The 25,163-nt window shown below is 58.7% G+C and overlaps 1 protein-coding gene across 2 annotated transcripts; it reads left to right on the top strand.

Moving 5' to 3' along the window:
* Nucleotides 1-203: 203 nt before the first annotated feature.
* MAP2K2 (mitogen-activated protein kinase kinase 2) lies at nucleotides 204-23,252 on the top strand. 2 transcript variants are annotated; one of them, XR_004131831.2, is made up of 11 exons: nucleotides 204-598; nucleotides 3,777-3,987; nucleotides 9,628-9,774; nucleotides 14,133-14,210; nucleotides 14,852-14,903; nucleotides 14,982-15,106; nucleotides 15,387-15,600; nucleotides 17,488-17,552; nucleotides 17,785-17,879; nucleotides 18,838-18,899; nucleotides 19,858-19,903. XR_004131831.2 is itself a non-coding variant. In XM_031436959.2 (11 exons), the coding sequence occupies exons 1-11, from the start codon at nucleotides 507-509 to the stop codon at nucleotides 21,880-21,882; spliced, it is 1,206 nt and encodes a 401-aa protein (XP_031292819.2). In that variant the 5' UTR covers nucleotides 205-506; the 3' UTR covers nucleotides 21,883-23,252. The 2 variants fall into 2 exon arrangements, 1 of the variants encoding a protein (XP_031292819.2); XM_031436959.2 differs by lacking the exon at nucleotides 17,785-17,879 and adding an exon at nucleotides 21,769-23,252 and having other exon boundaries at nucleotides 205-598.
* The last annotated feature ends 1,911 nt before the right edge of the window (nucleotides 23,253-25,163 follow it).

Raw genomic sequence — 25,163 nt, 5'->3', positions numbered from 1 at the left:
TTCGCCCTGCTTCCCCCTGCGCCCCAACCTGGAGCCCCAAGCGCATGCGCACACGCTCGGTGGTGGAGGCGAACGATTGCGCATGCTTCGGGCACCGCCTCGAGTCGGTCTCCGCCGCTTTCCCCTTCTGGGAGGCGGCCGTAGGCTGGTGCGCACGCGCCCCGGCGAGGGGCGGGGTCCGGGGCCGCGCCCCCGCTCTGGCTCTCGCGAGAGACCGGCCCGTGATCTCGTCGCTCTCCCTCCCTCTCTGGCCTCCCGGGCTCTGGCTGCAGCGTCAGCCTCGGTCCAGCCTTGGTCCGTCTTCGACTGCCGCGGTCTATCGGCTTCAGCCCCGGCGCCCTTTGGCGCCCTTCGGCCCCAGTCCTCAGCGCCGCCCATCCTTGCCACCCGGGCACAGGCCTAGGCCGAGGCCGCAGCCCCGGGCTCGCGTCGGCGCCGCCCGCTCCCGGCCCGCCCCCTATGGGCCCCGGATAGAGGTGCCGCCGCCGCCGGCCCGCGGAGCCCCGATGCTGGCCCGGAGGAAGCCGGTGCTGCCGGCGCTCACCATCAACCCCGCCATCGCCGAGGGCCCGTCCCCCACCAGCGAGGGCGCCTCCGAGTGAGTGGGCTGGGCAGGGCCGGGGCGAGCACAGGATGGGGGGGGGGGGTCCCTGAGTAGCGAGGTTGAGGGAGGGAGTCCCTGAGAGGGGAGGAAGGGGGACGGGGCCCTGGGTGGAGAGGACGCGAGTGAAGGGGCCCTGAGTAGCAAGATCGAGAAAGGGAGTCCCGGAGAGGAGAGGCGGGTAGAGGGGACCCTGGGTAGCAAAGTCTGGGGAGGGATCCCTGCGAGGAGAGGAGGATGAAGGTCTCTGAATATCGAGACTGGGGGGAATGGGTCCCTGAGTGGTGCAGTCGGGCTGGGAGAGGGTTCTTGATGGGAGAAGATGGAGTGGGGGTCTCTGAGTGGTGAATCGGTCCTTGGTGGAGAAAAGACGGGAGTGTGGGGCCCTAAATAGTGAAGCCATGGTGATGGTGGGAGAGTTCCTGAGAGGTGAGGATGGGTCAAGGGCCCCTAGTAGTGAAATCGGAGTGAAGGTGAGAGTCCCTGAGTAGTGATGTGGAGGGAGGGGGTTCCTTGCATGCCAAGACAGGGCAAATGGGGTTCCTGAGAGGGAAGGATGGGGTGAGGAGGGGTCCCTAGGAGTGAACATGGGGTGAGGAGGTCCAGGAAAAGGGAAAGGGGTGCCTGCTAGACGAGGATGAGGGAGGGATTCCTCAGGAGTAGGAGGTCTCTGAGGAAATCTGGGGGGAGGGGCACCTAAGAAGATCCTGCTATCCTAGGGGTTAGAGGGTGGAGCCCCTGAGCCTGGGGAGAGTGGTGAGGAGGCCCAGAAGAGGCAAGGAGTAAGGGGGATTTTGACAGTTCGGGGTGTGGGGGGAACTGGGAGCCATGCAGGAAAGAAGTCCAGGGCTCCTGGAACCCCTGACAGCAGATTAGCAGAGGTTCTGAATCGAATGAATTAGCAAAGCCTCCAGCAGCTGGAGAAATGCAGGTGGTTTGAGGTGATTGAGGGTGACAAGAGGACTTGAGGGAAGGGGTCCGAGGAAGGAGCAGGGGGCACTGGTGGGGGCCCCTGGCCCAGGTCCGGGTGCTGTGCTTGTGCTGTGACCCGTGAGACCCAGGTATGAGGGCGAATGGCACGTTTGGTGCCTCTCAGGGGGCTTGGCCTTCTGCCACCGGATGGAGGCGGCCAGACTTGATGCATGTGTGTGTGAGTTAACATCTTTCTCTGTCCCTGAGGGCACAGATCCGTCTGGGGATGTGTTCCTTAGTCTCCAAAAATGCACTTATTCTTACAAGAGAGCTCCGTTGTCATATTCTTGTTCTTTTACGTGATTTCTGATTCCCATCCCTTCAAGAGTTCCCCCTGTAGAGGAAGCTAGCCATTGGAATTCCAGGGTTTTTTCTTTATAACCGCCATTGAGTTGCCAATAAATTAAAAATGGATTAATCAGCTGACTCCAGAATGCATTTTAGATGTCAGAGGCCAGTGCCGGAGACCTTCCAGGGTCTGGCCGCAAATGCTGTCTCTTCAGCCCTACGGTGAGGGAGTGGTGGCACATACGCTCATTCTTTGGCCTTCCCTCCTCTGTCCATCTGGGTCCTCATTCCCTCTTCATCCAGGTCTGCGTTCACCAGTCATTCAGTGAGCACCTGCTAGGCCCTTGTCCTGGCTCAAGGGGTCACTACCACGAGCACAGGCTTTGTGGGCAGGAACAACACAGGTGTGATTCCCACCTCTGCCACTTCCTTGCCTTGTGACCCTCAGGCAAGTTACTTAACCTCTGAGCCTTTTCCCTCCTGTGTGGGCTGGGTCTCCCAGAGAGCTGCCTCCCAGGAGGGTCATGAGAATTAAACAAAATGGTCAAAGCTCTAGTACCTGCTCAGGAAGTGGCCCCAGCCCCCACCTCCCAGCGACCTCTTCGCAGTACCAGCTCAGGTCAAATCACCCAGCGGCATGTCATCTTGCTCCTGTGTGCCCTTCTGTTCATGCCTCTGTAAGTTGCAGGAAGTCATGGTTGAACTTGGGGATTGGAAGGTTTCTGCAAGAACTCCACTCTTTCCCCTTCATCCCCTGCCCGAATCCCCCCACGAGGTCTCCCCCAGGTGGGCCATCAACCTTGGCTTACGTGCCCTGATACACAGTGGCTGAGGACCACCGGAGGTGGCCCATTCTCCTTTAGAGACTTTTCTTAGAGCTGCACTCACTGTCTGGTCCAGCAGCCCCTGGCCGTAGCCAGCACTTGAAATGTAGCTTGTCCAGATTCGGGGGAGCTGTAAGTACACTATGCATTCCAGATGGATTAATTTCACCTGACACTTTTTTTTTTAACATGGCTAGAAATGTTTAAGTTGCACACATGGCTTATGTTCTATTTCTTTGTGGCTGCACTGAGGTAGTCCTTGTGTGCTCTAAGCTAGCATCTTATAAAGAACTGCTTTTTACTCCAGGAGTTGGTTCAAAGTCAAGGCACTGGTGAAAATAGCTTACTGTCAAAATTTCCTTTGAAAGTTCCTCGAGTCACCCAGTACAGTGCAGTGTACGTGGCTGGCTTTTAATAACCAGGTCTGGGAATATGTGTGTGTAGAAAGGCCTAATGTTTACAGCAACGCTCAGGATGTAATAAGAGCATGCTGGTTGAACAGAATGCCCTGGAGTGGTCCTCGCTGTTTAGGTTGGGCCTCTCTCCTCTCCCCCTCCGGTGCCTGTGTGTAACTCACGTAAATTAGAAGCATGTATGCTGTGGCTTCTGTCATCCGCCTGGTGGTTTCTAGTTCTTTGCTCTGAGGCCACTCAAGATGAGTTTGCGCCTCCATCCTCGTGAAAGACAGGTGTCCTGTCTTCACCCCCAACCCTGGGGCTTGTCTCCCCCATCCCCTCGTCTCCTTCTCCTGTGGTCTGGAGCCCTTGTGTCAGGAAGGAGGGCTCCTGGGTCTGAAACCAGGGCTGTCAGACTAGAGCTGGTCCTTTAAGTCCTGAGGCCTCCTAACCTTTATGAGTGGGGAGAGGAGCAGTGTCCCCAGTTCTCGGGGAGTTTGGCTGTGTCTGTGGGTGGTCTTTTTTTTCTTGCCAGATCACAGGGCCCTTGAGCACAGGAATCAGGTCTCATTCAGCTCCCAGCTACAAGCCCGGGACCTGGCGTGCAGTGGCCACGCGGTAAACTCGGCTCAGCCTGAATCATCTCTGGGTGGCTTGCACGCTCTTGGCTAACCCGTGCCCTTGGGGTCTCTGCAGAGCAAACTTGGTGGACCTCCAGAAGAAGCTGGAGGAGCTAGAACTCGACGAGCAACAGAAGAAGCGGCTGGAAGCCTTCCTCACCCAGAAGGCCAAGGTCGGGGAGCTCAAGGATGATGACTTTGAAAGGATCTCAGAGCTGGGAGCCGGGAACGGTGGGGTGGTCACCAAGGTCCAGCACAGACCTTCGGGCCTCATCATGGCAAGAAAGGTAAGAGGTGGCCGGCAGGGCCGTGCATGGTGCGAGTGGTGGGGGCAGGTCCCGTGAAAATGGGAGAGAGGGTTGAAAGGTGCAGGCCTCTGGTGTCTGATTGGCTTCTGGGCTCGGAAGCCCTGCCCCCAGCCATGGGTTCTAGTTAGAATGTGGCAATGCAGGCTTGCCTCACACAACTCTTCCGTTTGATACCGCTCTCTGCCTTCTGGGATGTCTTAAATTGAGGTTGCCAGAAAGGGACTGGTTTGAGAAAGGTAGCAAGCGGAGTTTGGGGGAAGAAAGGAGGAGAATCAGGTCCCCTAGAGTCGGCATCACCCTGACTGCACAACCAGAAGACCCTGCCGACCCGGATGGGCTGCCAGTAGTGATGGTCACATTGAGGGGAGTCCCTTGGCAATGAGGCACCCAAACCACCTGTGTTAGTTGGGGTTCTCCAGGGAAACAGAACCACTAGAGGTGTGTGTGTGTTGGGGGGCAGGTTGAGGTATTTTAAGGCATTGGCTCACACAGTCATGGGGCTGGCAGGTCTGAAGTCTGTTGGACAGGTCAGTGGGCTGCAGGCTCAGGGAAGAGTTGATGTTGCAGCTTGAGCCCAAAGACATTCTGGAGGCAGAATTCCTTCCTCCTTGAGGGACCTCTGTCTTAAGGCCTTCAACTGATTAGATGTGGCCCACCCACATGGTAGTGAGTCATCTGCTTTACTCAAAGTCTGATGATCTCCATGTCAAATCACACCTAAAAAATACCTTCACAATGACATCTAGACTGGTGTTTGACCCAACAGCTTTGGGGAGGGCATAGCTCAATGGTGAAGCACATGCTTAGCATGCACAAGGTTCTGGCTTCAATCCCTAGTACCTCCTCTAAAAATAAATAAATAAATAAACCTAACTACCCCCTCCCCCCAAAAAAGAGATACTGACCCAACAGCTGGGTACTGTGGCCTAGACAAGTGGACACATCAAATCAACTGTCACCCCACCCTTTGGTGCCTTCCTCATCAGGGCTCCTGTGCCACAGTGTGGCCTCCCCCCCACTTGTTGGGGAGGGATCCCTGAGAGATGTCGAGTGGTGCAGAGGAGAAGGTCACCACGTGGACAGAGGGGCTCCGACCCACGTAACCAGTGGACGTTGTGTTGAAGGATTATTCTGCTCATACAGGCATATTTTTTCGGACATAGAAAGCCCCCTTTCCCAGAAGCCCGTGGTCTGTAGTTTCTGAACTGTACTCTGGAAAACTGCCCGCCCCGCACCCTGGGATGGGTGGATCTGCCCGCCTTTCCTGGGAACCTTGCACTTGGTTTCCATTGGGGTTTAGCGCTGCAGCTATTCCTCCTGCCTCCAGAGCACCTCCCTCTCTCCTGAAACCTACAGGCACACGCTTTCTATTTCTGTCTGCTTACTGCAGGCAGCCTTTTCAAAACCAGAGCAGCCCCAGAAGTCCCTGGTCTGCTCGGCCAAAGCACGGGGAGTAAAGGGCAGGTGTGAGGTGCAGGCAGAGACGGGGGTCTTGGGAACAGAGTCCTTGCTGGGGACGGAGGGCTTCGCTGGCCGGCCGCCAGCATGCCTTGCATAGACGTGAGTCCATGAGTTTGCCTACAGCCTCCTGAAAGCCTGTGAAGTAGGACTTTGGGGTTTAAAGCTGGGGGGCCAGATGAGTCCTGTAGTCTAGTTTGCGGTCCTGTCCCGATGTCAGTGTCGTAGCTTTGATACTGGCCTCTGTCACAGAAGATGTGGTCACCACTGGGGGGCCTGGGGGAAGGGTGCACGGGACTCTCTCTGCCGCTTTTGCAAACGTTGCTGTGCTTCTATATTGTCTCAAAATAAAAAGTTAAGAAAGGTCCAAAAATTAGGGGGTGTGGACCTCAGTCGGAGCAGGCACCCACCAGTGTTGGTTGAATATGGTGAGCACGGAGGCTGACCTGCCGGCTGGCGTGCGGTTCAGGGCTGTCAGTCTCCAGTGGCCCAGAAGCCCTTGGCCAGTCTGTGGGGGTGCAGGGCTTCCGGAATGCCAGTTCACCCTGTATTCAGCTGAGGACACAGGTGGGAAAACTGACGGGACAAAGTGGGTTTTAAGGAACAGTGGCCTCAGTCCTTCCTCCACTGCCTTGGGTGGAATTCCAGTTCCCAGGAAGTTGAGTAGGAATTCCATGCATTCCAAGTGTGTGAGCTTATCAGATCTCCAGATGCAGCCCCTGCCAGGTGTGAGGGTGAGGGCAGGGCTGGGGCTTCTGGAAGGCCTGTCCAGATCTGCTGTGGGCTAGCATCCCTCCGGCCCCTTTGATGGGCAGGGGATCGTCGTGACCAGTATGACCTGCCACCAGGAGAGCAGTGAGACCAGCTTCCTAAGACCCCAGAAAACTGGTCTCCATTTTCACTGTTGTTTGTACATATTTTCTTGACTCGAGCGTCTTGTCCTGTCTTGTGCGTCCTTGTGAGAGCCCTAGGAACCAAACCTCTGCTTTGCGGGGGCCAGAGGGGATCTGCAAAGAATTCGGCGCGTTTGCTGTGCACACAGAGCGTGCTTGGCTTCCCTCTGCTTGCAGCAGGTGACTGCGTTTGCGGCCTTGCGTGTGTGTCCCTCCCGTCGGCCCCTGCTTGCTTCCAGAACAGAGGTTATGGACCTGCCCGAGGCTCTGTCCTAACACTAGCTGCCTTCTTTCGAGTGATGGCCCAAAGTCAAAGCCAGTGCTGAGACCTTGACATGTGTTCTCATTCACATGGGTCAGCAGCTCCGCTTCACAGACTAGAAACTGAGTCTGAGCTGGGGCAGTGTCTGGGTTGCAGAGTCTGCCCTTTGCAGTTAATGACCCAATGGGAGCTGTCAAGGCTTTGCCTCCATAACCCATTTCCCTCTTTTCCTAGTTTGTGGACCACCCACCCACCCTGCCCCGTTCCTAACACATATCCCCCATTCTGCAGTCAGAACAGCCGTAAACTCCAGGGGTTTGAACTAGCACCATTTTTATCTAATCAGCTGTCAGCCAGGTGCTGATGGGGAAAGAGTGTGGATTTTGGTGTTCTGTGAGCCTGGCCCGACCCTACCTGACCACTCACCAGCTGTGTACCCCTGGGGATGTGATTTCACATCTCTGAACCTGAACTTGCTGGTTAGTGCAGTGGGGCAGTCCTCCCTGCCCGCCTGCCCCCCAGGGCCAGGGCAGATTGCAAGCATTTGTGCTCAGAAACATGGCCCTCGTCCCATTCCTGCTTTTTCTCTGTACACCCTCAGCAGTGGTTCCTAGTCAATCTGGAAGGTTCACTTTACACACGCCAGTTATAATATCCACCAAAGCTGTGTTCACATAGCAGCCACCCCTGTGTCCTCTCTTCACTGGATCTTTCTTGAAAGCCCCTGACTTCCTTTGGCTTTATTTCACATTAAGGCTCCAACTCCAGGCTCCCGGGACCTATGAGATTCGTCCACTTCGGCCCAGTCTTGTCCACCCCTTCTGTCTCCCCCAACCCCCGCCCCAGTCATTCACCTGCAGCTTCCTTGAAGTTCTTGGCAGAGAGTAGCACCATCCATGAGGAAGCCCCTGGTCAGACGCGGGTGCCGAGCCCTCGGAACACGGTCAGGGTGAACCGGGGCTGTGCTGTACGTGCAGAAACACCAGGTTTCCGGTGCTCCGTGTGAAAAAACTCATTAATATCTTTCTTTCCCTTGATCTCATGTCAAAACAGTAAATTTTTGATGCATTTCACTGAGTTAAACAAAACAGATTTGTTTCACCTGTCTCTTTGCACTCTTAACACAATAGCTGGAGGATTCAAAGTTCGGTTGGTGGCTCACGCCGTGTTTCTGTGGGCGGCGCTGGTGCTGACTTCGCAGCTCCCGGGTGAGCCTGCCGCACTGCACACAGACGCCAGCACTTTGCTCTCAGACCCGCATCCCGCCTTTTCCAGGCATGTCTGCATGCACATGCTGGGCGTTCCCTCCCTGGTGTGGCCACTGGAGTTCTGGTGTGACCCACCTTCCCACTGGAGGAGCCCGAGGGGGAAGTGCAGTGTCCCAGGCCCACGGCCAGAGCTGGGCTCTGCAGGTTGGGTCAGTGGGGACCCTGCAAGTGAGGGCTGAGGCTTTGCCTGGGGCCGGCGGGGGCACCAGGCACGGTTTCACCCAGATCTGCCACAGTTCTCAAGGTTTTGATGGTCATCGATGTGGGCCAGTGAGCAGGCCGTGCTACCCTGTGCCCCCCTGAACTGAGCACACGCCCCTCCAACAGGCAGCTCTTGTCCTTCTGCCTCCAGCGCCTGCCCCACCTTGTCCGCCTGGCCTCTTCGCACCTGTCCTTGGAGGCCTGGCCTCAGTATCACCACGCCCTGAGTCACCCCGTTGGCACCTCCGCCATACCGGGGTTGTTTTGACCCCTTCTCTTCCCCTGATGGCAGGTCTCCTCCAAGCAGAGCCACCTTTGTGTCTTTCTCCCCATCATCGGCCCCACATATAACCCACTCTGCAGAAATGTCTGTTGAATTGGTATCGGTCATTTTCAGATACCAGGGATCTGGGTCTGCCTCTCTGACAAAGGGGTGGAAATCACACCCTTTTCTTGCCTTGTCACGATGGCTGGCGCGTCTAGGATCCTGAGGAGCTAAGACAGGGACCCACAGCCGTGGCTCTCTCCCGCTGGGCGGTGGGTCTTGGCTTGTGCAGGGTTTGGAGCTGGACACTGCTCTTGGCCTTTTGTCAGCTGTCTTTTCCATGTCTCTCCGGACCATCCTTTCTGTTTCTCACCTTTCCACACGTTGTGATGAATTTGGTGACAGTCCCCTCTGCCAACTGGAACTCGAGTAGAAGAGGAGCTGGGATCCTAGGGTGGCAGGTGGCAGCTCTCTCTGTATTGTCTCCAGGCTGGAGGGATGAAGGGCCCCGAAAGCCCACTGCTGGTGGGGCTGGGGGCAGAAGTGACATAGTCGTCATGTCTGACAGGGCGTCACCCGCCTTCTCCTGGGAGAGGCTGGCACTTTGTGTGATTTGGTGGGAAGAAAACTCTTAAAGAACTCCCCCCATAACCAAGTGAAAAATGTTGCCTCCTATGACATTTTTCTGAAAACAGCTTCATTGGGATGTAATTCACATACCATATAATTTACCCTTGTAGAGCATTTCACTCAGTGACTTTTAGTATATTTTCACAATGCCATGCACCCATCACCACCTTAGTCTTAGAACATTCCATCACCGCAGAAATACGCGCCAGCCCGTTTAGCAGTCACTCCGCCGTCCCCCAGCCCCTGACAGCCAGGAGCCCCCTCTCTGTGTCTGTGGACTGGCCTGTTCTGGACGTCTCACATCCACAGACTCACACGCTGTGTGTCGTCCTGTGTCTGCTTCTCTCACTCAGCACCGTGCTCTCAGGGTCAGTCCCCGTGGCAGCGAGTGTCAGGGCTGCTCTCCTTTCCGTGACTGATGTCGCGCGTGTGGAGGGACACGTGTGTCTGTCCCTTCTTCAGCTGACTCAGGACACTTGGGCTGCTTCTGCTTTTCAGCTGTTGTGACTCACGTTGCTGCGAACATTCACGTTCAAGTCTGTGGCTGTGTTCTCAGTTCTCATGGGTTGATGGATACCCGCTGCTTCCCGGCTCCCCTTAGAAGGCGGCTTGGCTCTGAACCCGCTTTCTTCTCCCCTGCAGCTGATCCACCTGGAGATCAAGCCGGCCATCCGGAACCAGATCATCCGCGAGCTGCAGGTGCTGCACGAGTGCAACTCCCCGTACATTGTGGGCTTCTACGGGGCCTTCTACAGCGACGGGGAGATCAGCATCTGCATGGAGCACATGGTGAGCACCCCCAACCCCGGAGCCGCGTCAGTGTCCCCCAGTCACCGGGCAGAGTTCACACAGGTTGAGGAACAGACGTCCCCTTGCCTGAGACCCTCAAGGCCCCCATCCTATTTCCAAGGGGACCCGTGTGGAGATGGTGGATGCAGTACAGCCGTATGCTTGTATAGATGCCTTTGTTTTATTGGATACCAGACACTGTCCTCCTAATATTTTTTGGTTTTAATGGAGGTACTGGGGATTGAATCCAGGACCTCGTGCATGCTAAGCCCGCGCTACCACTGAGCTGTACCCACCCCACCTTCCTGACAGTTTTGCCTTTTCCTACCGTCCAGCCTCCTGGCATCCACAGGTAGCTGGCAGGTAATGTGCTGAGCACGCTGAGGCTGCTCCCAGTCCCCGCCATGTCACAAGTAATGCTGCTCCGAGAGTCCTTGCACCCAAGCAGGCTGTGTGAGCGTTGAGGCCTGCAGTGGTGCACAGGGGGAGCCTTGTCTCTCCCTCCCACGATCCCCCAGTGAGAGGGCGGTGGGCTGGAGGCCTGTGGGATCAGACCTCTGTGGTGGCAGGTGATTTTTTTAAACCACGGTCAATTCTGTTGTGTCCCCTTGTTGAGGAACTCTGGTATCGAGGCTCAGAAATGGGTGGGATTGGGTGTATCGAAAGCAGAAGTGGTCAGAGCCGAAGGCCCCCAGAGGAAACACCTCCGGCCCTCCTCCGCCCAGCGTCCGCCAGGTAGGGCTCTGTCTGCCCTCGGCTGTCTGGCCCTAGCCCTTGGGGGCCTTGCAAAACCAGGATGCCATGTGGCTTTAGGCAGGCAGCTTCGGTTACGCCTCGAGTGCGCTGTCCCCTCTGACAGTTTTGTAACGGAGGCAGGAAATGAATTTGAGCAGGCGCCTGCAGGGAGGGCAGCGTCCGGGGAGTGCCCCCGGGAAGGGGCTCCCCCGCCTGTCCTGGCGGAGCCCCTTCCTCACTTGGGAGAGGGCGGCCAGATTTGCCCCCCCCCCCCCCGGCAGCCACTGTGCAGACAGAATCGGGCGGGGAAAGGGCGTGAAGTCAGTGTGGTCTGAGGGGAGCCAGGTCTGCACTGTAGATTGTCCCTCCCCCTCCTCTCTCTCCCCCTCCCCCCTCCTCCCGTCCTCCCCAAATACCCTGAGTTCGGAGTCTCTTTCCCTTGCAGAAAAGCGGGTCAGCATCACCCCCCACCCCGGGTCTGGGTGGGTGTGAAGCGTCGGCTGTGGGGCGAGGTGTCTGCGCCGCGGCAGCGCGCTGACCCAGCTGCCGGGCTGCAGGGGCACGTGCGGGGCTCTGTGCTTGTCACGCTCACCCTTTAAACCTCCTGGTCGGACTCCTCTGGTTCGCTTTTGTAGCGAGCACGTGAGGACGGTAGAGGTGTAGGTGCCACAGATACAAAGACACCCTCAGGCGTGGTCCGAACTCCCTGCTTTCTGCTGGCAGGGGTTACAGCCCACAGAAGTGAGCTGGAAGGGGGGCCACCCTGGGCGAGGAAGGCGCGGGGAAGACAAAATGAAGCGGTGAGAGGACTCTTGCCACTCTGCTGGGATCCTCGTGTCTGCTGGTTCCTCGTGGAGTCACCTTGCGTGGCAGCGAGAGGGCGCTCTGTGGTCCCCCCTGCGGTCTCACCGCGGGACTTGGGACGAATCTCACACCTTGCCCGCCAGGCCAGGGGGCTGAGGAATAGACAGGCTGGTCCGTGCGTGTGTGAGCTTTGGGAAAATTGGTTGTGACATTGTTGCCTCAGCCATTTCCCTGTATTTCTGCATCACCTCCGTTTCTCAGTTTTTGCCATCGTGACATCCTGCCTGGTCGGCCTCTGGCTTGGTCAAGCCGTCCCTGTTGAGGGTTAGGTTTCCTCTCTACTCAGGATCTTTTGAGAATTGGTTCTAGTTTCCGACCAGGTAAATTCCAGGTCCAGCTTGTGAGAAAAGCCCCCTGACTGGGGCTGAGCAGCCTGGATCTGGCCCAGAAGGTGAAGCTCACCTGGCCAGCATGTGAAACAGCAAGACGGTGGCCTCCCGGCGCCTAGACCTATCACCCGGAAAACTTGGGGTGTGGGCCAGAAGACAGTGGGTGTTTGGGGGCCAGAGCAGCCAGGGAGCAGCTGACTGACTGCTCAGAGGCACCTCTTGGTATTTCTTGGGCGCTCATCAGACCTGTGGAAGGATGTGCTACCTTGCTCTGTGATGGTGAGAAGTCTGACACGTCTGTCAGTTAGGGGCAGGTGGAGCGGTGCGGGCTGCTTTCCGGTGGAGACATGGAGCCAGTGTGCACGCCCCGAGCGAGAAGCCCCCAGAGGGGGGTACGCGCGATCCGAGCCCAGCAACAGATCTAGATGGATGGACACATAGATAGGCAGGCAGACAGGTTTAGAACTCTGTGTTTCTCTGTGTGTGCACAGAAGGGGCTGGAAGAGTCTAAGTTACACTTCAGGGGAGGCAAGTGGAGTTGTTGGAGATCAGAGTGTAATTTATCTGCATTTGAATTTTTATAAGAGAAAGGTATTTGTAGACTCCCTGCTTAATGCAAGTGTGGTTTCGGAGATGTTTAGGAGACACACACACACACACAATGAAAGCGTGTGGTCGTGTGTGAGGAGTGACCCAGCTGTGACGCCCCCGCGCCACATCCTGTCCATGTGTCTTCTTAGCTGTGGACCAGGGGTTCTCCCCTGGGCGACGTGTGGGACATTTGCATTGTCACAACTCGGGAGATGCGGATGCGGGCCGAACATGCTGCTTTACATGCACACGACACGCAGGATACTCTCCCCCGTTTGCCAGAGTGACCCGCCCCGTGTCCTCAGTTCCCTGGGGATTCTGCTGTGGAGAACAGTGCTGTCTGCGCCACGGGGCTGTTTTGAGTTGACTTGAGACCCTGGCACGGGGCCTGGGCCACCATAGCCTCTCCGTGGATGCTCACCCTGAGCATCCTCATCCAGCAAACAAATCACAGCTCTACAGAAAATTAAGAATGAAAGGGGCTGTGTTAGGGAGCAGAGATCACTAACTTTAAAGAAAAAATTTTAAGGTTGCTAAAACAAAAAATGAGAAGAATAAAAGGAATTCCCCCCATGTGAGACAGGCCTGGGCTGGGCAGAATGCCGATCGCCTGGGTTCCTCCTCAGCCACCCTCACCGTCTGCCTGCACTCGGCCCCCGCCCTCAGTCTGGCGCTAGCCGACAGTGTCGCACACAGGATCCTGAAGCTTCAGAGTGCCTTGGGTTTTCCAGAACTCCCACCGTGCCCTCCTCACCAAGCACAGCTGGGGCAGCACCCAGGCTTCTCCCCCTCCCCCAAGTGAAGCAAGAGGCAGCTGGTGGCCACAGGAGCCCTAGAGCAACGCCCAAGAGAAAGCACGGGCCACCTGGCCACGAGCGCAGGTTCTGGCCACATCCCCACTGCGCCCCTCGAGCCTCAGCTCCAGTCCGCCCAGTGACCTGGGGCCCTTGGAGCCCCCTCTGAAGAAGCGCCTTGGGCCTGTTGGCGACGCCCTGGGTTTCGGTCTCCAAGTACTGCCAGGAGACCTTGCGCAAGACACTTGATTTCTGCCATTTCCTCGTTAACCATGTGAATTTGGGGCCACGCCCAGGTTGGGGGATGGACTGCAGTCACCTGTGTCAGGTCCTTTGCAGGACATCCCACACACGGGGCGGTGAGCAGGGGCTAGGCCTGCAGGAGAGGGACGGAGCCATCCATCCTCCTCCTCCTCCTCCTCCTCCTCCTCCTCCTCCTCCTCCTCCTCCTCCTCCTCCGTGCCCCTCCGCCATCAGCCTTCCTGGTGGAGCTGGGGGCTTGGGCGGGGGAGCAGTGGAGGGGTCAGTCGACTTGGCCTTCCTTCTGCACTGGGCAGTTACGGGCCTTGCCTCTGGGTTCTTCCTCCACTTCCCACGGCTGCACCCAGCTTGCGGAGGAGACCCAGGCCCCAGAGTGGGTGGCTCGGCCACAGGCCTCGTGGAGCTCTGGCCTCCGTGGCTCTGCTCCGCCCGCCGCTGCCGTGGCAACCTCGGGAAGGCTGAGTCACGCCATCCAGCTGTGGGCCTCAGTTCCGGGAAGGACAAGCCGCCTGGGGAGCGTGCTGGCACCCTTTCCGCTTCCTGAGGCCCTGGAGGCAGCAGGGGCCGCCAGAGTCCCTGCTTTTGGCCGATGGGCTGCCTTTGGCTGTGGTCTGGTCTCTGCTTCCTGTGGAGGAAGTTGGGCACCAGCTCACTGGGAAACAGGGAAATGCTCCGTTCTTATACCTGCTGCCCTGGCATCCCCCTGGGGACCCGTCTCTGCACTGCCAGCCCTGCCTGGCGACGGCTCAGAGTGGCTTTCCTCTCTCTTCTGTGCTGCCCCTAGGATGGTGGCTCTCTGGACCAGGTGTTGAAAGAAGCCAAGAGAATTCCGGAAGAGATCCTGGGGAAGGTCAGCATCGCGGTAAGTGTGCGAGTGTGCGCTCCTGGCTGCACGCTCTCGCCCGCTCATTCTTACTCCTGCCCCCATGCCACGCGGCCAGGGTTCGAGGAGCCCCTGGGAGCCAGTAGTAGGCACTAGAGTGGCCCCCTGCGAAGATGGCCTCTGGTGCCAGTCTCCACCAGCTGTGGCACTGAGCTGGTGGTGTCCCTTTGCCCTATATGGTGGGGATGATGCTCCCCTACCCCATCCGGATGGGTTGCTGGAGATGCTGGGGGCCTGGTCCCAGGCACACAGTGTCCCTCCGTGCTGTCATCATGGAGTGTCTCCTCTCTGACGTGGTGAAAGGGCCACTGCGTCCTTCACCACATCGGCCTGGGGCCTGAGCACTGTCTCAGCACCAAAGTGCTCAACAGGGGTGACCTCCGAGGTGGGGCAGTTGCCTGGACACTCAAAGCCCCACTAACGGGGCCTCAGGCCTTGTCCCAGCTCTCACGGGCCTCACGAGAGGAGCAGTGTCTGCTTTCCGGGCAGGGAGTCATATGAGTCAGTGAGGTGCGTGCCTGTGCGGATGTCATCACCATCACATGGCCCCTGCAGTCTGGCCTGAGGGCCTGTCCAGAGGACAGTCCCCCACACAGCACCGCCCTGCGGTTTCCCTGCAGGTTCTGCGGGGCCTGGCGTATCTCCGGGAAAAGCACCAGATCATGCACCGAGGTAAGGGCTGGGAGCCTCTGGGGCCCGGTGGGGCTGGCGGGTGGCCCGGGGCATCCTCACCGCCAGCTCTCCTCCCAGACGTGAAGCCATCGAACATCCTCGTCAACTCCAGAGGGGAGATCAAGCTGTGCGATTTTGGGGTTAGCGGGCAGCTCATCGACTCCATGGCCAACTCCTTCGTGGGCACGCGGTCCTACATGTCGGTGAGTCTGGCGGGAGTCTGCTTAACAGCTGTCTTTCCTGGACTGGTCTTTCTCCAGGAGCAGAGACAACGACCTGTGGGTTGTGGGTCTTTAAGGAGACACCGTCAGCACAGCTGGAAGCAGGTGGAGGGAGGAGACGGAATTGCTTTCTTCCTGTTACTTGGTCTCCAGAGGGATGACAGGGCATGATGGGGCTGCAGGGGAACCAGGGAGACACTCTAGGGTGCCAGCCCCTACCCCGCATGCACCAGCCCCCTCCACCTCCCTGTCTCGCCCACAGCCAGAGCGGCTGCAAGGCACTCACTACTCGGTGCAGTCGGACATCTGGAGCATGGGCCTGTCCCTGGTGGAGCTGTCCATCGGAAGGTACCCCATCCCCCCGCCAGACGCCAAGGAGCTGGAGGCGATATTTGGCCGGCCCATGGTCGACGGTGCAGAAGGAGAGCCTCACGGCATCTCACCACGGCCGAGACCCCCTGGACGCCCCATCAGCGGTAGGGCCCGAGCCTGGGACTTCTGGCTTGGACAGGGCACGCGGCGCCCGGGGATGGCAGCTGCCTCCCCTCTGGCCTCTCTCAGCGCCACCTGTCCCCCTGGGTCATGCTCACTGTGGTCAGCAGTCCTCAGATGGTCCCGAGGCTTCTGGGGACAGCTCTGCAAGCAGCGCCTCAAACTGTCCCGTCCGGGGCAGCTGCACCTGTTGCTGCCAGCTGGCGGGGCCCAGAAACTCTCCTCAGCCAAGCTGCGCGCGGGGTGGGCGGTTTTTCCAGCATTTTATCACGAAAGCGTTCAAGGGTGCAGAAAAGCTGAAAGGGTTGCCCAGCAGGCACCTTTGTGCCCACCACCTGGGCTCTGCGGTGCCGCGTCTGCTGTGTTGGGCCAGGACCTCCTTGGGTGGCTTGTTGGATGAAGCCCCGACACACAGCGGGGGTGGGTGGGGCCGGAGGGCCGGCGGGGCCCCCAGAGGACCCTCGGTACCTAGAGCCACCACCTGTGCTGTGAAGTTCAGGCTGGTACTTCCACCAGGCCGGGGGCTGGCGAGGGGAAGGGTCCCGGCTCGGGGTCCCGGCTCGTGGTCACGGCTCAGGTGGTCTAACTAGGAAGCAGCGCTTAGGGCTCTGTGATTTTTTTTCTTTAAGTCAAGTGACAGGAAGACAGTTGAATTAAGTGAGGGTCCAGAGGACCAGGCCTTGGGCTGCAGTTGATCAGTTGATTTCTCAGCTTTATTGAGGTAGAATTCACCTACCTTGTGACCCACTCTTTTCAGGCATGCAGTTCAGCAGATTTTTATATCTTCATAAGGTCTGACCACCACCTTTATATGATTCCAGAACATTCCATCACCCCAAAAGGAAACCCTGTCCCCCCCACAGCCCCTGACAGCCAGGAGCCCCTTCTCCGTCTCTGTGGACTGGCCGGTTCTGGATGTTTCACGTCAGTGGCGTCACACGCTGTGTGGCCTCTTTTGTCTGGTTCTCTCACCGAGCCTTGTGTTCTCAGGGTCTGTCCACACTGTGCCAAGTGTTGGTGCCTTGTTCCTTTTTATGGTTGCGTAGTATTCCACTGTGTGGGTGGCTTTTGTGTACCTATTCACTGTTAATGGGACACTTGGGTCTTTAGATGGTGGTTGTCACAGTATTTTCAAGCCCAGACCTTCCCCTTTCCTGGTGCCACACCCACACTGCTGAGGTGTCTGGATTTCCTCTGAAGGGAGAACCCCCATCCCTGCATCTGTGTCCTCAGGCCCTGGCCCCGCCCTCCCAGCCCGACTCCCAGATGGTGTCTGGGCCTTCCAGGCGGGGAGGAGCGGTGGGCTGTGCCAAGCCACTCGGCCTGCCAGCACCTCCCCCAGCCCCGGCCCCAGCCCGAGTGCCCATTTCAGGACTGGGGACAGAAGGCGAAAGTCCAGCTGCCAAACACGGGCCTGGCCAGCTGGGTCTAGGACAGGGGTCAGCCATGCAGCCGGCCACCGTCGTGAGCGGCTCTCGGGCCCACGGCCGTCTCCACCAGCAGGTCCACACAAGGTCACACTGCCGCCTTTGCCTGCCCGGCCCCCCATGCCCCACCAGCACCAGGGGGCAGGGGTTTGACTTCGGTACAGCACAGACTTGGCACTGTGCCAGACCTGTGACTTCTCAAAAAACATTCCTGTTCGTTTTGCTGTTTTGTTTTGTTAATTCACCGGAGGCTCAGGAGAGAAGTGACTTTCCCAGGAAGGCAAGCTCAGTCGCCAGGCAGCCGGGCTGCGGCACCACGCCTCTGGTTCCAGCCGGGTGGGGAGGAGGCGCTCGGCTGTGTTCAGCGCACTCGGACCTTGATGCCCGACAGAAGTGCGGCGGCCACCTGCCCATCTCACCCGTCTTTGTCTCTGCCCTGGGCAGGTCATGGGGTGGACAGCCGGCCGGCCATGGCTATCTTCGAGCTGCTGGACTACATCGTGAATGAGGTGTGTGCCTGGGGCCCTGGCGGGCCTTCGGGCCAGCGGGTTTAAGCCGTTCCTGTTGGAAAGAAGGGAGCCGGACTTGTAGACCGGCTTCTTTTGGGGAGGGGCTGTGGGGAGAGATGGAGACCAGCTGTGGTTGTCAGGAGGTTATGAGGCATGAAGGTGATGGCCTCACTCCCCCAACCCTGCACAAGCCCACCCTCCCCAAAGGACTCCTTTTTGTTTGTTTTCATAGAGGTGAACCCAGAGTTCCCACCCTGAGCCCAGGAGCCTGGCCCCTCCCTGCAGCTCTTGTCACCAGCAGCTCCTTCTCTGAGCATCTTGACATCTGTGCGTGAAGTCCTAAATCATTCCCCCTTCCTCGGGGAAAGTTCAGCGTCCCTGTCCCCACCCCCCAGACCCCCATCTCTGGGAAGGAGGCCCAGGGTGCGCACCCAGTCCCTCCCCACCCTGGGAGAGGGCAGCACGAATACTCTCATTGTGCAGATGGGTGAATCCAGGCATAAGGCCTGCAGCTGGGAAGGGGCTGAGTGAGGCCTGACCCCACGGCCCTCTGTCTCAGCACGACCGGGTCACCCTCCCTGGGCCTTCTCTGACTGAAGTGTGTTTCCAGTGGCCCATTGCAGTTGGGGTGGCCGGGCTTGGCCCAGGGTTAGGTCTTGAGGTGAGCAGCTCAGGGCCCAGTCAGTGGTGGTGGAACAGGGCAGGTGGCTCTGGTGACACAGCAGTGACACCCAGGCCCAGCGAGTACCCCCTCCAGACAGGGCCTGACCCTGCACACCGCTGTCTGCACGCCCAGACTTGTGCCAGGACAGACCCCTCAGACTCCCCCTGTTTTGGGGCCCAAACCCCTGGAGCTTACTGCCTCCCTGAGGTCCAGACCCTCAGCTCATTCCAAGACACCCCCAGAGCGGGGTGGCCGAGACAGGATGACCTGTGGTCAAGAGTAACCACTCTCGTCCGTAAAATGAGGATGAGCCCTGTCCTTCTTCCTTCTAGAACCAGCTGTGACCCCCAGACAAGAGCTCTTGAGAGAAAATCTGGGAAGAACCCAACCCAGCTGGCTGCCTGGGAAGCCGCTGGAGGAGCCTGGGGGTGGGTGCCCTCTGCCCGCCTGCAGTGGGCTGCCCCCAGGACAGTAAAGGCTCAGGGCCAGGAGAAGTGCACCCGAGGGTGCCTGGAAAGTGCCACGCTGTCCCCACTCCCGCAGGGCTGGGAAGCGTCTCTTCCCCTGATTCCAGAATCATCCTTGAGCATCTGACCCCCACCTGTCTGTTCTGTCCCACAGCCTCCTCCCAAGCTGCCCAGCGGCGTTTTCACCCAGGACTTCCAGGAGTTTGTAAATAAATGGTGAGCTACCACAGCCCCCAGCCTGGGGTGGGCAGGGAGGGGGCCAGACTGCCTGCTTCCTGGTCCCCGGCTGTCAGGGATGCCAGGCCGGTGGCAGTGTCTGGCGGGACGCAGAGCTCACCTGAGAGCCCAGGTTCCCTTCCCGAGGCTGCTGAGTCACGGTGTCCAGCTGCCATCCCCTAGTGTCCCCGCCTGGAGTGAACCAGGAGTCCAGGCTCTTTGGAAGTGATACTGTTCCCACCTCAGCTCCTGGCCGTCAGGCGCCCTGGTTTCCTAATCCCGCAAGCCCAGGGCCCTGCAGCCCCCAAGCACGCCTTCCCAGCCGGCTTCTGGGCTGTCCCAGCCCCTCCACCCTCTGGAGGCCGAGGAGTACCTCGCAGGTGGGCTGGGGCCTGGAGGGAGGGCCGCCCCGCTGCCCCACGTGTCAGGACGCCAGCACGGCCGGCCCCCGGCACAGCCGCTGGACGGCCTAGCTCCCTGGGGTGCGGCCGCCCCCCCCCCCGCCCCGTAAACGTCCGTATGCCTGTGAGGCCTGTGTTTGAAGAGCTGCCACACCACCCTGAGCTACTTAGAGCAGCTGCCTTTAGACAGTTCTGCTTTTCTGAAGGAAAAAGTTCCATTTTGACATTTGGACTCCCAAACTTGGGGTTTTTATTAGAAATGCAGCCTTGGTTGCTGCTGGGCCTCCAACCCAGAAGCCTCGAGAGGTTTCCCACCCTCTTTCCCTCTTGTCCTGGGCTGAGACTTCTGCTCTTCCCTCCCGGGGCCTCCTGTTCTTACACCCAAGAGCACGGTGGGGCCCCCACCACAGGAGCCAGGCAGCAAAGGGCGGCAGGACGCAGGCTTCTGACCGGCCAGGGCGGGGGCTGCCTGGTCCCAGGGCTCCCTGACGGCCACTGACTGTCTGCCTGTCTTGTCTCCCCACCCTCTGTCCTCTCCTGCCTCCCGGAACCTGCAGCCTAATTAAGAACCCAGCAGAGCGAGCGGATCTGAAGATGCTCATGGTAAGTGAGGCACACAGGTTTTGGGGTCACAGGCTGTGCCCAGGGCCTCTTCCTCCTTGTGGGGAGATGGGCCCCTGGCAGGCTGTCCTTGCCCCAAGCAAGCATATCGCAGGGAACATGGGGAGCTTGGCCAACTGGAGGACCCCCGTGGGTCTCCTGGGTTCGCCAGAGGGAGACATGGGGAGCGGCTGCGGGGGAATACAGGGGCCCACATGCCTGGGACGCATGACTGAATGACTGGGCTCCAAGGCGTCGTTGACACCATGTGGGTGTCTGCCTTCCTCTAAACCCACGCTATTCAATATCCTTGAAAACCAAGGTGGTCACCGAAAGCCGCCTTCCCCCAGCAGGGCTGCCTGTCGCAGTGCCTTGCGCCCACGGCAGCAGTGGACGCGAGGCCTTCTTCCTGTGCCACCAGGTCTGCCCACCTGAGTCTCCCCCGATGCTAGGCAGCCCCTTATTTATTTCTCGTGTCCCGGAGAGAGAAAACACTGCCAGTTACAGACATAAGACATGGATTCTCAGTCTCAGCTGTCCACGCGGGAGAGAGGGAGCCTCTTAGGGTAGTTGCGATGTGGTACCTTAAATAACCGAGCCATGCCCTGCGGTGGGCCCCGGGCCCCAGGCCCCTGCCTGCTGCCCTGCAGGACCAGACTCCTTGCCTTCCCGCACCTCCCCCCACAGGTCCTCCCCCCCCCCCGCAGGCATCGGCACAGGGCGCTCCTTCCCCCGCGGGGTGTGTCCTGCTGCTCTCTCTCGCTGCCTCTGGGCCTCCGCTTCCTTGCCTCCTCCAGGAAAGCACCCTGTCTAAGCCCGCCCTCGGTTAGCTGTGGCTACAGGCGGTGTGTCCCAGTGGCAGTCGGTCTGCTGCGGGCCAAAGAGCTGGCCTGGCCTGGAGCGCCTTGTGGGACTGGGTCTGCAGCCACCTGCTTCCAGAATCTCCTTATTGAGTCTGGTGAATCCAAGGAACACACGATATAAGAAATGTCTTTGTTGCGGAATACGCAAATCCCCGGAACAGAGGAGTTGAAACCCCCATGGTGCCACCCCCGCCCCCAGCTCTGCGCATCTCGCGGGGCACAGAGGGCTTCCAGGCCCCTTCCCGAGTAACGCTGCGTGCATGTGAGGCTGAGCTCGCCGCTCTGACCACAGGAGCCCTCTTCCCTTGGCTTGGCTTTTCACCAGGCCCGCGCCCACCTTGGGAAGGCTGAGGGTGGTCTCGCCCGCTCCCAGCTGGCATAAGAGGCAGTGGTCCTGGCCTTGCAAACCAGGAGCCTCTGGCACTGAGCCATCCTGTTCGGGAACCGCTACCAGGGCGGCTATTTAAGTTACTTATGCTGATGGAGAACACGAGGTTCTGCTCTCCAGCCACATGAGCCCTATTTCAAGGGCTCAGGAGCCTCATGGCCCCGGTGGCTGCCCGCCCTGGACGGGACATATAGGGAATTTACTATCCTCACAGAGAGTTCCGTTGTTCAGATCAGATGCTCTCACCCAGGTGACTCTGCTCCCAGGAGACATTGGGCCATGTCTGGGGACATCTGTGGTTGTCACAACTGGGGTTGCTCCTGGCATTGTCTAGGTGGGGCCAGGGAGGCTGCTTCACACACCCCACGGTGCCCGGGATGGTCCTGCAGAGACTGGCCCTGGTGTCAGAAGTGTGGGGTGTCAGGGACAGAGGAGACCCTGAGCTCCAGGGGGCACAGAGCAGCCTCCCCCTCACCTGAGACCCTGTCCCAGGCTGGGGGGCCTGGGGCCTCCCCGCTCTGGGTTTGGTTCCCCTCCCCAGTCCTGCACGTGCCCTGGGCCGGGGGCCTGGACGTCCGGCCAAGGCCAGGCTGCTCACGCCATTCCTTCCCTTTCAGAACCATGCCTTCATCAAACGGTCGGAGGTAGAAGAAGTGGATTTCGCCGGCTGGTTGTGTAAAACATTGCGGCTGAACCAGCCCAGCACGCCCACGCGCAGCGCCGCTGTGTGACGGTCCTGCACAGGACCGGCTCCTCCTCTCCCGCCTCCTCCTGCCGCGCCCTCCGTGGAGACCCACGCGCATTGGGAAGGGCGCCACCTTCGTGCCGTCTTCTCGGAACCTGCTTCCTTAGGTTTAAAGAAAAAACCAAAACAAAACCGGGAAAGAAAAAGCAAACGTGCCCCTTGTGCTTCTTGTTCCTCGCCCTTTGGGCGTCAGCCCTGGCCAGCCTAGGGCGGTCTCTCCCGCAAGGGTGGCCCTGACCCGCGAGAGATGGGGAGCCACTGGGAGCTGGCTTTGCTCCTTTCCAAGGGGTGAAGCCTCGGAGGGACCCCAACGTTGGCACCTTTCACCAGAAGGGGGGTTGCTGCCCTAGGTTTCAAGTTTTCCCCCTGGCCTGACACCTGCCCCTGTGAGGTGGTCCTCCAGGCACCACCTCCCAGAGAGCAGTCAGCCTGATGGCCGTCACGGGGTCCCCTTCCCTCCACCCACCCCCGGCCACTCCTGCCTCTGGTCCCGCAGCCCATCCTCAGCAGAGCATGGCCTGCCCCTCAGAGGGACTCTCTCATCCTCACCCATGCTTCGTGGAACAGAGACTTCTGACAGCTCGCGGCAACAGGAGCCGACACTCACTCAGCAGAAAGGAAGTGCTGGGTTTCCAAGCTGTCGGTGCGGTTGGAAACCCCAGCAGATCCTGTAGATAAGGCCTGCTCCCCCACGCCTGCAGGCCGACAGATGTGGGCGGGTGGCTTGCTGTCACCTCCACGCGCCCAGCAAATCAGAAGTGACCGCCCAGGGCACGTCACTCTTGGGCTTTGAACTGTTCAGCTGCAGCTAGTTGGAAATGAGGCGGCGGGGGTGAGGTCCTAGCTCCCGGTGTCCTCTGGGGTGTCCAGCCAGGCCCCCTGCTGTGGTCTGCACGTTGCCCAAGACCCAAAGCCCAACCTTTCCACCTTTAGGGCTGTGCCACCTCTGATGGAGAAGGCTGCCTCCAGGCCAAGGGCAGTAGGAAGTGGTGGAGGGCAGGGCCCTCTGAAGATGAGCTGTGAGCCTCCCCTCTCCCCAATACTTCCTGAAAGAAGCTGATACTTATCTGTGATAAATTGCAGGGGAAGGGTTCTCCAAGAGTGATGGGCCTGGCGCCACTCTGGCCCTGGGGTTGGAGAAGGTGCAGCAGAAGCTGGGGACTTGTGGCCCTGTGGGAACTGTTGGATCCTTTTCTTCTTAGGGTGACCCTTCCAGTCTGTGTTTTTTTTTTCTGTGGTCACCAAAGAGGAGACAAGCTGGTAGCTCCTTAGACCAGCTTTCCAGGCTTCTGCCTTTTGAGTTACCCCCGCCCAAGACTCACCTGATTTAGAAAAGAATAAAAAAGATAACTCAAAGCAATGGAGGTGTCACTCTGTGGGTCCCCCAGCTCCCTCAGGAGCTTCAGAAGAGGAAGGCCTAACGGGTGAACTGTGGCTCAGCGTCTTGGCCCATGGTGCTGGTGCTGGCGGTCAGACAGGTGCATCTTAGGGCCAGTCCTGTACCCATCAGGCCCTGGGCTTGACCAACTCCTGCCAACAGCTGGCTCCCATTTGCAAGGAGTAAGACCACATTGACAGGGTCCTAGCAGTGTGGGAGTTAGGGGCCAGTGGGTAAGGCCTCCAGGGTTGGTGAGGGAGGTGGGGTGATGGTTCAAAAGCAGGCACCTCCCACAGTGTGGCCTCAGAGAGGGGCCCTGGCACCTCCCAGCCCACCTGCTCCACTCGGCCGGGTCTGCATCCTCTACTGTTGTGTTACTTCGCCAGGACCCCACTGCCCTTCAAAAAAAGAGCCAGACACCAACACGTGGCTCTTTCCCTTCCCTCTCCGAGTCAGCTGGGAACACTCCAGAGTCTTGGAGACCAAGATCTGACATTGACAGCCAGGGGTCTCCCTCTCTCCCCTGCCCACTGCTCCCTGTGGACGTCCCTAGACTTGGCACCCTCTGTTCCCACACCCCGTCTCCCCTGGTGCACGGTCTGGCCAAGGGTGGCCACAGGCAGGCGAGCCTATAGGTCCTCTGTTCTGAGGGGGCAGGTTCTTAAAATGTAACATTTGTTTGTTCGGGGGTCTCCTGACATGCGGGGATCCAGGCAGAATGTGGGGTCCAGCAGCCAGGTCGCTGGGGGCTTCCAGGCCTTCCCAAGCTTCTTGTGAGAGACCCTGTTCTGTGTCAAGGTTCCTCGTGGCTGTTCCTTAAACCCCAAGATGGCCAAGTGTGTGAGATGGTGCAGCCGCTGTGTTGGGGGCCCTGGGACCCCCCCCCCCCGTGCTCCTCTGACCTCTGGGTCCAAAGACAAATCAATCAGAAAATGAATCCGAGAGCTTCGGAATCTTGCCCAATGGGTGTTCTTACCTTTGGGTTTTGGGTTTTCTTTGCTCCTGGGTTTTTTGCTTTTGTTGTCGTTTTGTTTTGCACCTGGTTTGGAAGAAGATACCAAGTGTCTTGTAGGTGCAAGTTTCTCTTCAGCTCCATGTTTGCATCATTTTCAAAAGCACTTTTCAAAACCACGTGTGCTGTCCCCTGAGTCCCCAGAGAGCAGACTGTCCCCACCTGGTTCCTCTCCCTGAGCTCTGAGCAGCTCACAGGTGACTGAGGAATAAATGATGATCCGGAAAAGATGGCCCAGCTCCATCAGAGAGCCTCCAGCCTCCACCCGCAGCCCCGGCTAGCAGTGTGTGAGCTAGCGGGTAAGAGCCAGCTAAAGAGTCTGTTTAATTTGCTCAGGGTCACGGGCGACCCAGGATCAGATCAGCCCCTTCTCTGAGTGTAACACACGGTCCAGGGATGGGGCAGGGGGAAATGGAAAGAAAAATGTGCGGAACCAGCAGGCAGAGTCAGGCGGGTCTCGCTGCCCCATGCCCCCACCACGCACGCGCATCACTCAGCTGCAGGCACGATGTAAATTTCCTCGAGGCCGCATTCAAAACAAGAAAAAGAAATAGGTGAAGGTAGTTTGATGGTATGTTCTATTAGACCCAATATTGCCAAAATATTACCATTTCACTTTGTAATCAATATGGAAAATTAGTCTGGTCTTCTGATTTAGATTTTTTGTTTGTTTTTTGCTTTGTTTTGTTCTTTGGTACGAAGTCTTGGCAAGATGGTATGTTTTGCCTTCAGGGAGCATCTCAGTTCCTACGGTCCACATCTTGAGTGTTCGAGGCCACACGTGGCCAGTGGCCGCATGTCAGGCAGCACAGCTCTAAGCCTTTCAGTGCTGTCTTTTCCCAGCTGGCCATACCCACTTGGCCTCAATGGGGACCGT

The sequence above is a fragment of the Camelus dromedarius genome, chromosome 27, assembly GCF_036321535.1.
Source record: "Camelus dromedarius isolate mCamDro1 chromosome 27, mCamDro1.pat, whole genome shotgun sequence".
Taxonomy (NCBI): domain Eukaryota; kingdom Metazoa; phylum Chordata; class Mammalia; order Artiodactyla; family Camelidae; genus Camelus; species Camelus dromedarius.
This window is presented reverse-complemented; position numbering and strand designations above follow the sequence as displayed.

Bases quoted from the DNA above. Each gene is read 5' to 3' on its own strand.
- MAP2K2 (XM_031436959.2), top strand. From the start codon at position 507: ATGCTGGCCCGGAGGAAGCCGGTGCTGCCGGCGCTCACCATCAACCCC. The intron at 599-3,776 runs GTGAGTGGGCTG...GGGTCTCTGCAG, and splicing joins ACCAGCGAGGGCGCCTCCGA to AGCAAACTTGGTGGACCTCC. The intron at 9,775-14,132 runs GTGAGCACCCCC...TGCTGCCCCTAG, and splicing joins GCATCTGCATGGAGCACATG to GATGGTGGCTCTCTGGACCA.